Source organism: Megalops cyprinoides, chromosome 20 (assembly GCF_013368585.1).
Source record: "Megalops cyprinoides isolate fMegCyp1 chromosome 20, fMegCyp1.pri, whole genome shotgun sequence".
Taxonomy (NCBI): domain Eukaryota; kingdom Metazoa; phylum Chordata; class Actinopteri; order Elopiformes; family Megalopidae; genus Megalops; species Megalops cyprinoides.
In genome coordinates this window covers 23,936,544-23,949,761 of record NC_050602.1, presented here as the reverse complement: position 1 = coordinate 23,949,761, position 13,218 = coordinate 23,936,544, and the positions used below count along the sequence as shown (strand labels likewise).

The 13,218-nt window shown below is 42.2% G+C and overlaps 1 protein-coding gene across 2 annotated transcripts in view; it reads left to right on the top strand.

The window, feature by feature from the left end:
* The window catches only part of LOC118795783 (pre-B-cell leukemia transcription factor 1), a 69,970-nt gene extending 64,339 nt beyond the window's left edge, over positions 1-5,631 (top strand). Inside the window, exons 7-9 of one of the 2 annotated variants that reach the window (XM_036554512.1) lie at positions 493-605; positions 2,410-2,499; positions 5,135-5,631. In XM_036554512.1, coding sequence (XP_036410405.1) covers positions 493-605; positions 2,410-2,499; positions 5,135-5,227 — 296 coding nt within the window. In that variant the 3' untranslated portion in view covers positions 5,228-5,631. The remainder of the gene's footprint in view (positions 1-492; positions 606-2,409; positions 2,500-5,134) is intronic. The other variant, XM_036554513.1, reaches the window with a different exon arrangement.
* Positions 5,632-13,218: the final 7,587 nt, after the last annotated feature.

Sequence of the window (13,218 nt, the reverse complement as noted above, 5' to 3'; positions counted from 1 at the left end):
ACAGAAACTGCAGGACTTGCTCCTAATTGCAAGAGGCTGTTTTAAACAGCATCACTAGATAAAAATGTTATGCCAGTAACTGAGAAGTGTTGTGAATGGGGAGACCTATCACTGACAAAGCAGACAATTCAGTGTTTTATACTATCAGCTTCCTGAGCCAACAGTAGAACACTTTTCCTGAGATCACCAATATAGACAACGTGCCCATATCAAACCCTCTTGACTTGCTGCCTCGTATCCTCACCGCATAGGAGTTGTGCTGTTGTTTGAGCCACGCCATTGCTACGCAGTGCAGACAGGAAGAGATCCAGCAGCTCTTAGCAGCGATTCCCAGATTCCTCCACCCCTGTTCCCCCCCCCCCGGCTCTGCTGCTCTCCCCGGCCCACTCTCTGCATGCACGGCCGGCCCACCTCCCTCGCTTCTTGCATGGCTGGCTTGCGGGACTTCCTCTTCTCTTCTCTGTGATTCAGCTGCTCACTCTCTCCTTCCAGGGTCTGCCGGCTCTTTTAACATGTCAAATTCCGGAGACTTGTTCATGAGCGTGCAGTCACTCAATGGGGACTCCTATCAAGGGGCCCAGGTGGGAGCCAACGTGCAGTCACAGGTAGGGAAAACGCTGCGGGGCGGTGGTCCACCCCACCCCCCACCCCCACCCCCACAAAAAAAAAGACTAGATCAAACCCACGGGCTCCAGTCAGGGGATCAGACATACGTTTTTTGTGGTTGAGATGTTATGGGTGTACATATTGCAAAGGAGAGTTTGTGTGTCTTGATCTTTACCCTCTCCTTACTATAGGTTTCCAGCAATCTGCTAGTCTTAGGTAACAGAGTTCCCAGGACCTTGGTTAAGAACCATTATAAAGAAAGAAGTCAAAACATTTCCCCCCAGAAAAGTTCCCCAAAGAATGATGTTTGACCAAATTCCTGTAATGTAAAGGAATTTTTTTCTAACGTCGCCGGTGTGGTGTGCTTGCTGACTCATTGGGGAATGTCAGCCATGAATAAAGGCGTTTGGAGCACAAACACGGCTTTGTTGCTGAAAGATGAGATGATAATCAGTGGTGCAGCAGTGTAGCATAGTGGTAAGGAGCAGGGCTCATAACTAAAAGGTTGCAGGTTCGATTCTTGGCTTGGGCACTACTGCTGTACCATTGGGCAAGGTACGTAAACCTGAATCGCCTCAGTAAACTATCCAGCTGTATAAATAGGTAACGTAAAAACTGTAACCCATGCAAATTGCTCTGGATAAGAACGTCTACTAAATGTAATGTAATGTAATCAGAGCGTTTGATCAGAGCATAGCCCCCTCAGAAATGGATGCTATCGGGTACTGTAAAAGTGTACTTTTGGTCATTGTGGATTCCTCTTTTAGCAGCTGTATTTCTGAGGGCATTTGGTTCGTGTGGACAAGTAGAGTGCGGTGTCAGCCCTCAGCACTCTGTTCCTGGCTTTGAGGGGGTTTTTTTGTGGCTCTTGTCACCTGCGGGATAAAGAGACCAGAGACGTTTTTTGGAACCAGTACAGCACTCATCTGTGCCTCTGATTTCATTGTTATGAGGTGCCCTCTTTGCTGTGGGCGCACTGAGGCCGTCTGACCTTGCCCCACATACCAGAGTAGGTCGACCTCCATGATCTTCCTCAAAGAACAGCAATCCAATTCCTCCCAACAGCAATACTTTTGTTGACACTGGGGTGTTCCCCCCCCTCCCTCCCTCCTTCCCATAGGAATTATCTTTCCAAATGCTGTGGGCGCTTCATGAATATTCTAAGGAGCAGTCTGTAGGCCCGAGAAAAGGTCCTCCGGCCTGGTACTTTGGCACACCCAGTGTCCTTGTTCTATCCAAGGTTATTTGATTGTGCAGAACTAGAGGAATTGTTTCCTATGACTTTTATGGAATGGGAGGAGTCATGCATGGCTGCTATCTCAGATCTGTTTCATGGTGAGGGTGACTAATTTCAGCACCCCAACAATGACATTTGAAAAACTTTTGTGAGCATTTGTGAGTGCATACCGCCAAACACACACACAATTGCACGCGCACACACACACACACACACACACACTGACATACACATACATATACGTGTGGGTACACACATATACAGTAAATAACAGTAAACCTATGTACATGATAACTGTGTATTTATGTTCGGGTGGGTAGTCATTTTGTAATCCTGTCATGAACGCCCGGCCGAGCCGAGCGTATCTTGGTAATTTCCGTGACATATGCTAAATAGTTTCCATGCCTCCTCTCTCCATGTTTGACCTTCCATGTCCACGGCACCCATGTCCTATCGGGCTGACCTTTCCCGCCCCCAGACGTCTGTGAGATTCAGAGCTCCCTCTCACCTCTGCTTTTTCTCTCTTTTTTTTTTCCTGTATGTTTGTTTGTTTCCTTGCATTTCAGGTGGATACCCTTCGCCATGTTATCAGTCAGACAGGAGGATACAGTGATGCGCTCGCAGCGAGCCAGATGTACAGTCCGCAGGGCATCAATGTAAGAAAAATAAGATTTAAAAAAATAATAAAAAACAACTTTGCTTTCTCCTTCCACCAATTATTTCAAAGCCATAGGGCGTAGAATGCCACTTAGAAGGACTTGTCTGAGCGTGGCAGTCACCTATTTGATAGCCTCTGTATCGGTCACGCCGTCGGCAGCGCGCTGCCCGGGAAGAGTGGAGATCCGGCTGGCTCCATGCAGGCAGCTGGCGTCTTAGTCTGTCAGAGTCAATCAGCGTTGGCGTGGCACCTGCGGCCAGGCGAGGGGAGCCGAGAGGAGCCGGGGAAACAGGTGACACCTACCGCAACGCCACTTCCAAACGTCGCCCCGATGACCGGACCTCCATTTCCATAGCAGCGGCCCGGCGGCACTGAAGGAAGCGCCCCGAATCAGGCTCTGAGCCCCCTCTAAAAATAAATCTGCTAGCCAGTAGGAAAAAAATTGAGATCGGGGGGGAAAGCGGCGTTTGCCGGGCAGCTTTTCGGGGGTTTTTTTGCCGGCGGCCGCGGCCAGCATGAAAATTTGCAGCGACAAGCTGTGTCGCAACGAGGAAAATCGATAAGACAGTCACAAGGAAAGCCGAGTGTAGATTTGGGACAGCAATCCAAGCGCATTGGTCAGATCACGCGTCTGCCATCTTAATGGCGGTGACAGCCAGCCGCAGCGCCGGGGCCGGCCCGCAAACGTGGTGCACGGCCCCTTGCGCTTAGACCGTCCCCCACCGCCGCGCTCGCCGGACGCACGGTAACCAAATGAAAAATTTGTCCCGGAAAAAAATTGCATATATTCAAATCCCAGGGCGTTCCGCGTGCCTTTCCGAGGGACGTGAGAGACTGTTCCTGCGAGGCGGCTTGTGATTAACTGGAGAGAACACTTATGCATGCGGGCCCTGGCTCTAGACAGTCAGCTGTCTGCACAGATATCGTTAGCCCCGGCTTTAGCAAGCTTCCGCACAGGAAAAAAAAAACACGTTTCGGCCGTATCCAGTGTCCAGTTTTAAAGCTTTTAAGTTTATTTACCCTTTTTGGTTTACTTTTTGTTAATATTAATGGTGAGAAAAGACTTGAAGTGCACTGACACTGTCTTGTTTTAAAATTATGTCTTCAATCAAACGCTTGTGGCCACAGAGTATTTATTGAAACTAGTAAATCTGAAGCATAATTCGGATATTTCTGGATATTAAAATCTAATAGAACAATAAAAAGCCATCCCATACATAAGATTATTACAAGTTATTTGTATTCTCTTTCTGTATAGATGATGGCATTTTTGTTTGATTTGCTGAGGTTCAGATTTTTCTACCATTCTTGGGATTGTGTCAAAATGCATGATGTGTAAAAATGTGTTTTAAGCTCCTCCTCAGCACTGGCAATTTGTACTGCTATATTTATACATTTAAGCCATAAGACTTTAAAACAAATTTAAGTACTACATTCATTCACTAAATTCATTATTCACTTATAAATGGTTTTAAATTTCCAATCATTTATATTTATATGCAGAATAATTATAGAATTTGAGAAGCCTTGCATTTGGACTAATACAATATTTGCATGAAGTAAAAATCTGTCAGGTTTAAAATCATGTGGCCTTATTTTTGTTTTTGTCCATTTCAGAGAAGAAAGAAGGGGCTAGGTTTCAAAATGCATAATGTATTCTTTTCGCCAAATTATTCCCTTTTTTCTGCTGATAATGACCAAGCTTACACACAATTCATGTATGTGGGAGACTATCCCTCCTCTGTTTCACAGCTGCAATTATTATGACTTTGAAATGGATGGAGTGGCACCAAAGCTGAAGATTTTAAAAGTTTTTATTCTTTTCTTTTTTTTCTTTTCTGATTGCAGACTGCCACCATCTTAAATAACAGGCTTTGAAATAAGAGGCTGCCAAAGACCATTTTCAGCCATTTCTGATGGCATGGAAATTGCTATTAATGTCCCAAATGCTCTTTAGCAGGCCTGTCTCAGGGATTTGAAATGGCTTCCGTGTTTCCCATTATATTTTCATCCCTATCTCCAATGTGATAATTTGCTATAATTGATTCCTCCATTGCTTGTCTTTTGAGTTTTGTTTCGGAAAGGGCTTGATACATTCTCAATAATGTAATTTATGTTTATTGTCTCATTTAAATCACTTTTTGACAGGGTGGCTAAATGCCCCTTTTAATTTGACTTGCCTTGGCTGACACATTTTAGCATTTTAAAGACGAGTAATCTAGTGCACTGCAGACTCACTAAATTGCCTCTGTGACAAGGATTTTTGTCCATTCAGTGATTCAACCACAGTGTTTGTTCTAGTGAAGATAAAAAAATGCACTCCATATAGATTTAGTCTGCACAATGTAATGCATCTAATATTAGAGGTATTTTTTATTGACTGAAAGCATTTTAATTATTCCAAAAATGCTAAATGAGGGTATTGGATCAGTCAAGCTAAATTGATATAATAGTAATGTACAGTGGTATAGATAGTATCATGTCAGAAATAATGTGTAGAGAATGGAATGTAAGGGGTATAACGTCACAAAAAAAGAGCGTGAATGTTTTAGGCTGCTGTTAGTATTGCACTAGGCACACAGAACGCATCTCCTCCCCAGGTCTGAACCTTTCCCTCTCCGTCCTCTCCACAGGCAAACGGTGGCTGGCAGGATGCTACAACCCCTTCATCAGTGACTTCGCCCACAGAAGGACCCGGAAGTGTTCACTCCGATACCTCCAACTGATCCCCACCACCACACTACTACCCCCGCAAGCTCCACAACATCAGCCTTGCCAGCGACCGCCACCTAGAGCGGAGGTGAACCCACCAGTAACACAATTGGTTTTCCAACTGTTCGGGAAATGCTGTAAAAAAAAATAAAAAACAAAAAAAACAAAATGGTATCAACACACACGCTGATGTCTAAAAATCACACTGGGTTCATAAAAAAAAAAAACCAACCCTGGTACTGTAGATCGTTTGGAATACTGATTAAATACAGATCACCAACAGACATGTTTGTAAAGTTTTCACAATATAATCAAGAGGATCCAGTTTATCTTGATTTACTTGTAATTATCTCACTCGTTAAATGTTAAAATAAATAATGAAAATAACAGGCAACACTTGTATTTCGATTTAAATGCTTTCACACTACCTCTTAGCAAAAAAAAAAAAAAAAAAAAAAGAAACAAAATAAAATAAAAATGAAAAAAATGTTTAAAAAAAAAAAAAGCATTTTATTTCTTAAACTTTGTTACTACTAGCAGATAGTACCTGACCACTCATGTCATTCCAGATGGTTAGATTTGCAAGGACACTTCTCCATCCGGTGTTTACCTTCACTCGGGTTCCTCTTCAAATGCAGGCGCATTTTGTTTTTTCCCCTCAAACTTGCTTCATTCTTCCCTAGAGCTGAAAAACAATTAGCGGGTAAAGAGCCCCGTTTGACGTTTTGCGTAGAAGAAATAGAGGGGAAATTATTGTCCATTTTGCATGGCTTGCTGACGTAATGGCATGACACTTGCACAAGCCTATGGGATGGGGGGAGCAGGAAGTGCAGATGTGAGACTGCCACACCAAACCCACCAGGGGAAAAAAAAACATGTCCTATGCGTCCCATATTGAGTATGTCTAGTGTTATTAAATACATACCGCACATTGACACGATTTATGAATATCTCTGCAACATTCCCCCTTTTATTTTGCGAAGACATTTTAATGCATTTCCACTTTAACTTTACTTATGAGGGAGTTACAGCATATGGGCCTATAAAAACCTAACAAGATGGTGTGATTGCAAGTGAAATGAAATTTACTATCAGTGCTTGTTTTCCTTTGTTTCTTTTTTTTTTTTTTAAATGTGTTCAATTGTGAAGTATTACACTGCTAAAATACCTTTCATCTGTATCTAAGATGAAAAACGAAAAAATTCAACTTTACTGCTGGAAGCAGAGTACCTGCAACAAGCAGTGTACTGTTGCGAAGGTCTATCCATCTTCCTGTAAGACAAGACTTCCTGCACAACAAAGCAAAATGTAATCGCATATTATTGTCATACCAAATGGTACAGAATTTTTGCCTCTCAACTGAATTTCCTGTGAAAGCTGCACGCATTCAACTCTCGTTTGTCCCAAAAGGGCAACTGTCCTTAACGGACGCTGTGCTTACCTTACCTTACCGTTTAGCAAGTATGCGTATTGAAAAGCAAGGACTACCGCGGCAGAGGAATCACACTTTTCTCCCACGGCAACTTCATGCTTCGATATAAGGAACAGCATTAATTGTTACATTTTATAGTTTTGGTGAAGTTAACATTTTTGTTCAAATTATGAAATTGAATCAGTGTTGGTTTTAAATTTCGAATTTATCCCTGCATGTTTATTGATGGCTTAAATTCACAAATATCAAATGTCAAAAAAAAACTGAGTGTAATAAGGAAAAGACAGACTGTGAGTATATCTGGGCCAGTGGTAGGGATTTGTTTTGTGTTGTTCTGATTCTTAATCAAAATCAATTCCTGAGTCTTGGATTTGGGCTTCAGTTGTGCACTGCTATCCAAAATGAGGATGAGGGCTTTTTATGTTGGGTTTATTTAGTAGAAAATGAAAATAACCCCCTACACAGTAATACAAATTTCTAGCAGTGATAGACTTATTAAAAGCCTTTTCCATTTCGGATTGACTCGCAACATGAAAGCTTAATATGATCAGCACGTTTCAGCAGTAAGAACCTGAACTGTATTTCCTTTCTGGATAGGTTCAAGGCATATTCTCACTTTTTAAATGAAATATCATAAGGGAACCGTTTAATATGTATATGACAATGAATACTACCACACTGTTCATAAGATTTATTATGATAGCCAAATGCTGCTGTTAACCAAAACGCTTATGTAATATGTGCATAAGAAAACAAATTTTAAATCATACACTAACCTGTAAAAAGTTATTGTTCTGGTTTCAGTGAAGTCCTACCAAGACGTGATAATTAAAACACGCTGCTTGTGTACGCTTCACCCCTGTTTGTTTCACTGACCATTAAATGCTGGTCCTACAAACTTCCAACCTAAAATCAGACCAGTACTAGTTAATTGAAAATAATGTTGTTGTAAAATCCAATAGAGTTCTAATTTCTGTTGAAAATATATTTACGTCTGTCGAGGGTCTCGGTAACTCAGTTTGTTTCTCTGTGCATTAAATCACATCTTGCCAGAATCTACTTAAATGTGGAAGTCATTAAGCTAATAGGATTTAGGCATTTCTACAGTCACTCGTAGCTCAGTCGATTCAGGTAATACCAGGACACAAAACAGTGGTCATGAGATGGCCCTCCTGAAAGTGAAGCAGGAAAAGAGATTTGGAGTCAGTGAACTCCATCATCAACCATCATCCAGCAGTACACCTAATTTCAGTCCGCAGTAAAGCTTGCTAATTAATCCCTCGATTTAAGCAAACAAAATCCACAATGTGAAGTGTATTATCTTTTTGTTGTCTTTTGTTGTGTTTCATCCTACTTTTTCATTTTTAAATTTATGTTTACAGAGTTTCCACCCTTTTAAGCTGGTTGCCTTTTTTCACAATGTCATATCTGCCCAGATCATTACTTTGATACCAAAAACTCCAAAAGTTTTAAATTTGCCTGCTTTATTGGCTTTATTAGCAGACCTTTCACAATATCTCAGCAACACCTTGTCTTCTGCCATTATCTCTAGTTCTAACTAACATTTATTAAGAACGTTCTGGAAATCTCAGAACCAAAAAGCATTTACAATTATGTTGTGTTTATAGTAAAATAAAGGAAAATACCCCTGTGACATGCAGTTGCAGACACCGATTTGATATATTTTTTTTTGTGTGTCCTTCCATTGTGGTAGACAGCGCGTTTGTTTCTTTTTAAACATTTTGTAATTTTGCTGTCTTACAGTGCTGGACTAGCAACATATGTTTTCTTGGTCTCATGTGAATTAGCTCAAGAATGCTTTATATATGTATATGTGCACCTTTGTCCTTAGTTTGCTTTGTTGAAAAGGGATGGCATCCGTTTTTTTTTTTCCTTAACCATTGCAGCTAAATATTTAATGAAACAGAGGGTGGAGGAGGGGGAGGGAGTTCCTTCTCCATTTTGGGTGAAATGCTCTGGATATACTTTGTGCATCCAGGGTGGAAAAATTAACCCATTAAACAGTGCACACCATTTTGTCAAGGTGGATGAATCCTAAAAAAAAAAAATTAAAAGCTTTTGATTACATACTAAAGTGCAGCTATTATGAGGTAAAAGGAAAACCAAACCCTTTGACATTCTACAAATGTATATATTTTTATATGTAGCTCTGAATGAATAAGCAGTAGATAACAGTACAGTTATATTATTTATGTGCTCGAACAGATATTGAAGTTCTTTTTAGAACTACAGTTGAAAGGCTCACAATCCCATTGACTCAGAATTCACACACTGTCAAGTCTTTTTATCTCAGAATAGCTGTATTTACATTTGGACATTGTAACATTCGCTGAAATCGTACAGTTAAACACACAGGTTGGGACGTGTTGATTTTGAGCATTTTTTTCCCAAATGCATATCTGGTTTTCGATGATATTATTCACAGCAGGCAGTAGACTCTGATATGAAATTCTGTTGTTCGGTATTGGGGTCCCAAACTCCCTCCCCTTTCTCTGTTAAGGTGAAATGCGTGTCCACTGAAGCAGATCACCTCTCCTCACATTCTTTTCATTTTTGACTGTACTTTTCACATTGCCTGTCCAATACCACAATATTATTAAAAGCTTCATGTAATGATGCTTTTAGTTTTTGCAAAAAAAAGAAAAAAATATAAAAAGAAAAGCTGAGCAATTTGTAAAACATCAAATGTTTTCTTTGTTGCATGTCTTTTGTTCTTTATTAAAACTGCAGTGTTTTTGAATGTTACTTCTTTTTTTATAAAGATTTCAAAGTGTGAAATCACTGAGCCTTACTTTGGCCCAGTTTTAAATTTTAAGGTCTCTGCATATGTAAAAAGGTATACAAATTGAAACACAAAACTAGTGTCTTTTTGATTCCAACTTAAAACTCTTGTGTTCTGTGGAGAAAAAAAAATCAAGGTGTAGGTTTTATGGTCTCTTAATTTGTACTGGTAATGCATACTCCAAATAAATAGTTTCATTTGTTGCAAAACTGTTTTTTGTCCTAATTTATATATGTTATACATGCTAACCATTCTCACATTCTCTAAGGCATTGACTTTAAACATTGATTGTTATTTGTAATATGATAGCACCTATGCTATAGCTTTCTGATTCAAAATGCTGAAAAATCTCCGAAATGCTTCGAAGTACAGATACAGCTTTCTATTTAATTACACCGCTGACAATGATTACGTTGTAATTTTTTAGGCAAGTTTGATGATGATTGTTTCATTGTGTTAGTTGTTACAGCAGGAGAAAGACCGCTTGTCTTTCCTCTGATCACCCCTTTGGTGATCAGCAGACACCATAATTACACCTCCAAAAGAGAGGCGGCCTGGCGTGATCGGTATTCATGTAATGGCTTCTCTGTGGGTCTGTGTGTGTGGGGGGGTGTTGAGATGGCCGTGAGGCTGCATTCGGATGGCTCTGGGACTGGTGTGAAGGACCCCTCCAGGTCTCCTAGGCTATCCAAGGTCACGGTCTCTGACACACCCCCCATTGCCCCCTTCTCCTCGTGCACACGCCCTTAATCTGCTCCCTCCGTTTATCGGGAGGAAACAGACGGAAAGTCTGTTCGGCAGACCGTGAATTCTGGCAAAATCTGCGCGGAGCACGTATCCAAAACGGTGGATTGGGATCTACACAGCAAAGCAGTTGACAGTCGACTAAAATTACGTCTATATTTGTTTGGCGTGCACTCTTATCCAGAGCGACTTGCATAGCAAGGGCTCCGGCAGAACAGCGCACACAGAAAAAACAGCTGAACTATCAACCCGTCACACAGTGCTATATTTTTAGTATGGCACTGATTATTACAAAGTGTTACAAAAGGCTACAATAATCAAAATGTCAGTAACATACCATGTGAGTGTTACATCCATGTATATTAATGCTGTAAAACCCCCAAAGTGCTAGATATTAAAAGCAAGATCTAAGTGCTTCATCAATTGATCTGCTTAGACTAATATTTTCTCAATTCAAATGAAAATAGAAGTCACAAGTTAACACGGGTTTAAGACGTACACTTTTGCATATCTGACTTATTCCCCAAAAAAATGCATGGTATCAACTTCCGATTTCTCTTACCCACCTGAATATTGAGTCTAGAAATTATGTAAAGCAGACATGTTTATTCAACGTGATTACTGAACCACTATATCCAACATTCATGGCAGGAAACGGGACTTGAATTTTCATCAACAACTCATTTTGGGAATGTTTCGTGTAATCTTCCTCCGAGCCCTATTGTCGGTAAAGTGGCGTGACAGCCTAAGAGGCATGGTCTCTTTAGTCACGGAGGGGGCCACACATCATAATCGCAGTCACTCAGAGAAGTCCCCTCTCCTCGGACGGTGTGAACCGGGTCAGGGTCAGCCGCCACTGCGGGACACGAAAGTTTACACGTTCGGGGTCTGACGGCCTCTCACCTCCCGGATACAAACAGCTCGAGCCGAGGAGTTACACCTCGCACCCCCCACCCCCCGAAAACGGGGGCGCCGTCAACAAATTCCCGTTTCTGAAGCCGACGAGCGAGCAGGGAGGGTGCGTTTTCTCGCTGTCTTCAAAGGCGAGGAGGCATTGGCTTGCACGCTCCCCTTTCCTCGCCCCCCGAAACGCCGGGGCCCCCTCCGAGGCACGATTTATGCACGTACGGCGAGGCGCGGGGAGGCCGACTTATCTCCCTCGCCAGATAAATGAGGAGGGATTTCTGATTCCGTTCTACCCATCCACCTCCCTTTTGAACTTTGAAGGAAAAAGAGAGAGGGATGGGAATGGGGAGGGGGAGGGGGGAGGAGGGAGTAGAAGGGGGGCAGGGGAGAAGGGGATGAGGGGGGGGGGGGTGATGGGGAACCCACCAACTTTGGGATTAGCGATGGTTTCCAAATGTTTCCAGGAGTGAAATCCGCAGAGCATGACGGAGCCTGTGGGAGTGACAACATGATCAAATACAATTATGTGGGAATGCCATCTTGTTGATATCAAAGGAATTTCCCATGCCGCCCTAGATGAAAGGGAAGGAACTGTTGGATCTGTTGCTTTTGTATGTTTTTTAAATATTGTTTTGCATGCGAGATAATTGTGTGCATTTGTTATTCCTTGATGGGATTTAATGCATACCCTGTTAGGCTTTTCCAATCGCTCCGTTTAAGCCCCCCAGGAATCTTTGTTTTCTACATTTTCAAGAAAATGTACTAGAAAATTCCATTTATTTCTCAGCTGAAAAAAGGGCCACCAGCTTTTGAACAAGCTCAGTTCACCTGTTTTCAATTCAGTCACTTGTATTACGGCGATGCAACAAAGTCCATTTTTTATGTTTTCCGGACAGGCAGTAATTCCGAGGTTGTCTACCCACCACCCCCCAGCAGAAATAGTTTTACAGTAAATGAGTGATGTGCCTGGATCTAACACTTGAGGAAAGAGGCAGACCATTTTGGGAAAGGGGTGCCTTAAAACGCAGAGTTGGTCGTTAATATGTAGAGTAACACTTTGCGTAATGGTGTAGCCTTGCTCACTTTCCACCCCTAGTGGAGAGATTGAAGGTTCCCATGGAGTGATCTGACATTTCCACAGCTCTTTTAATCCATTCCCGTACAGTCCGCGGTTCATAAATAAACCCCAGCGCAAAACAAAGTGTTTTGTGGTATCTGCTGTTTCAGGAGCCTCACTGCAAAGGTCAGCAACCAGGGGATGGGCATCTGGGAAATGCATTAAGTAAGGAAGATAAATGCAATCTAAAGCGCTGATATTTATTGATGGCCACTATTTAAATTCCCACTGTGGCCTATTTTTCATTCCCAGCGAGCGGCACTTTTGTTTGAAAATGAATCCCCAACACGAACTTGGGAGATGTATGCCCTGTGAGGTTATGGAAAAATTACACCGGCGCATTATGAAACCTTGGAACGGCCTGTAACTAAACTGAGCAAGTTCTCACAAATGAGAGATTTGCGAGGTGCGCGGCGATGATAATGTTTGTTATCAGAAAATACTAATCTTATCGCCTCTTAAAAAGTGGATGGTAAAAAAAAAATTGTACGTGTTTAAGTGTGAGGGTATTAATGTCAGGTCAGTGGGAAGCTGCCTGGATTCTGAGACAAAGCCGTCGCCACCCTTTATGTGAGCGGAATAATTAGAACAAAGGCAAGCACGTGTCGACATCATTAGAGGAACGGTTTTAATTCCAGCCACCAGTGCCCACTGCCCCGCTATCCAAGATGGTCTCTTTGTCACTTATTATTCCGGCTCATACCTGACCTTTTATGTTTGAAATAACACGGCAGTATCTGTGGCTTCCAGGCTGCACGGAAAAATCCAGGGTATCTGCCGCTCGCAGAAGACGCTCGAAATTCCCACATCAACACCACCAAACAGCGCTTTCTAAAACGGGCAGAATTATCTGCTTCCCACACGCTCTGTCTAATACCAGTCCAATATCATACCCCTCCCAGCTGCTTAATTCAAATAAATGCGCGTCTGTTCTTCTCCAACGCTGGGGAGGAACGAGGGGGGGGGGGGGGGGGGGGGGGGGCGACTGGAGAGACTAGTCTCA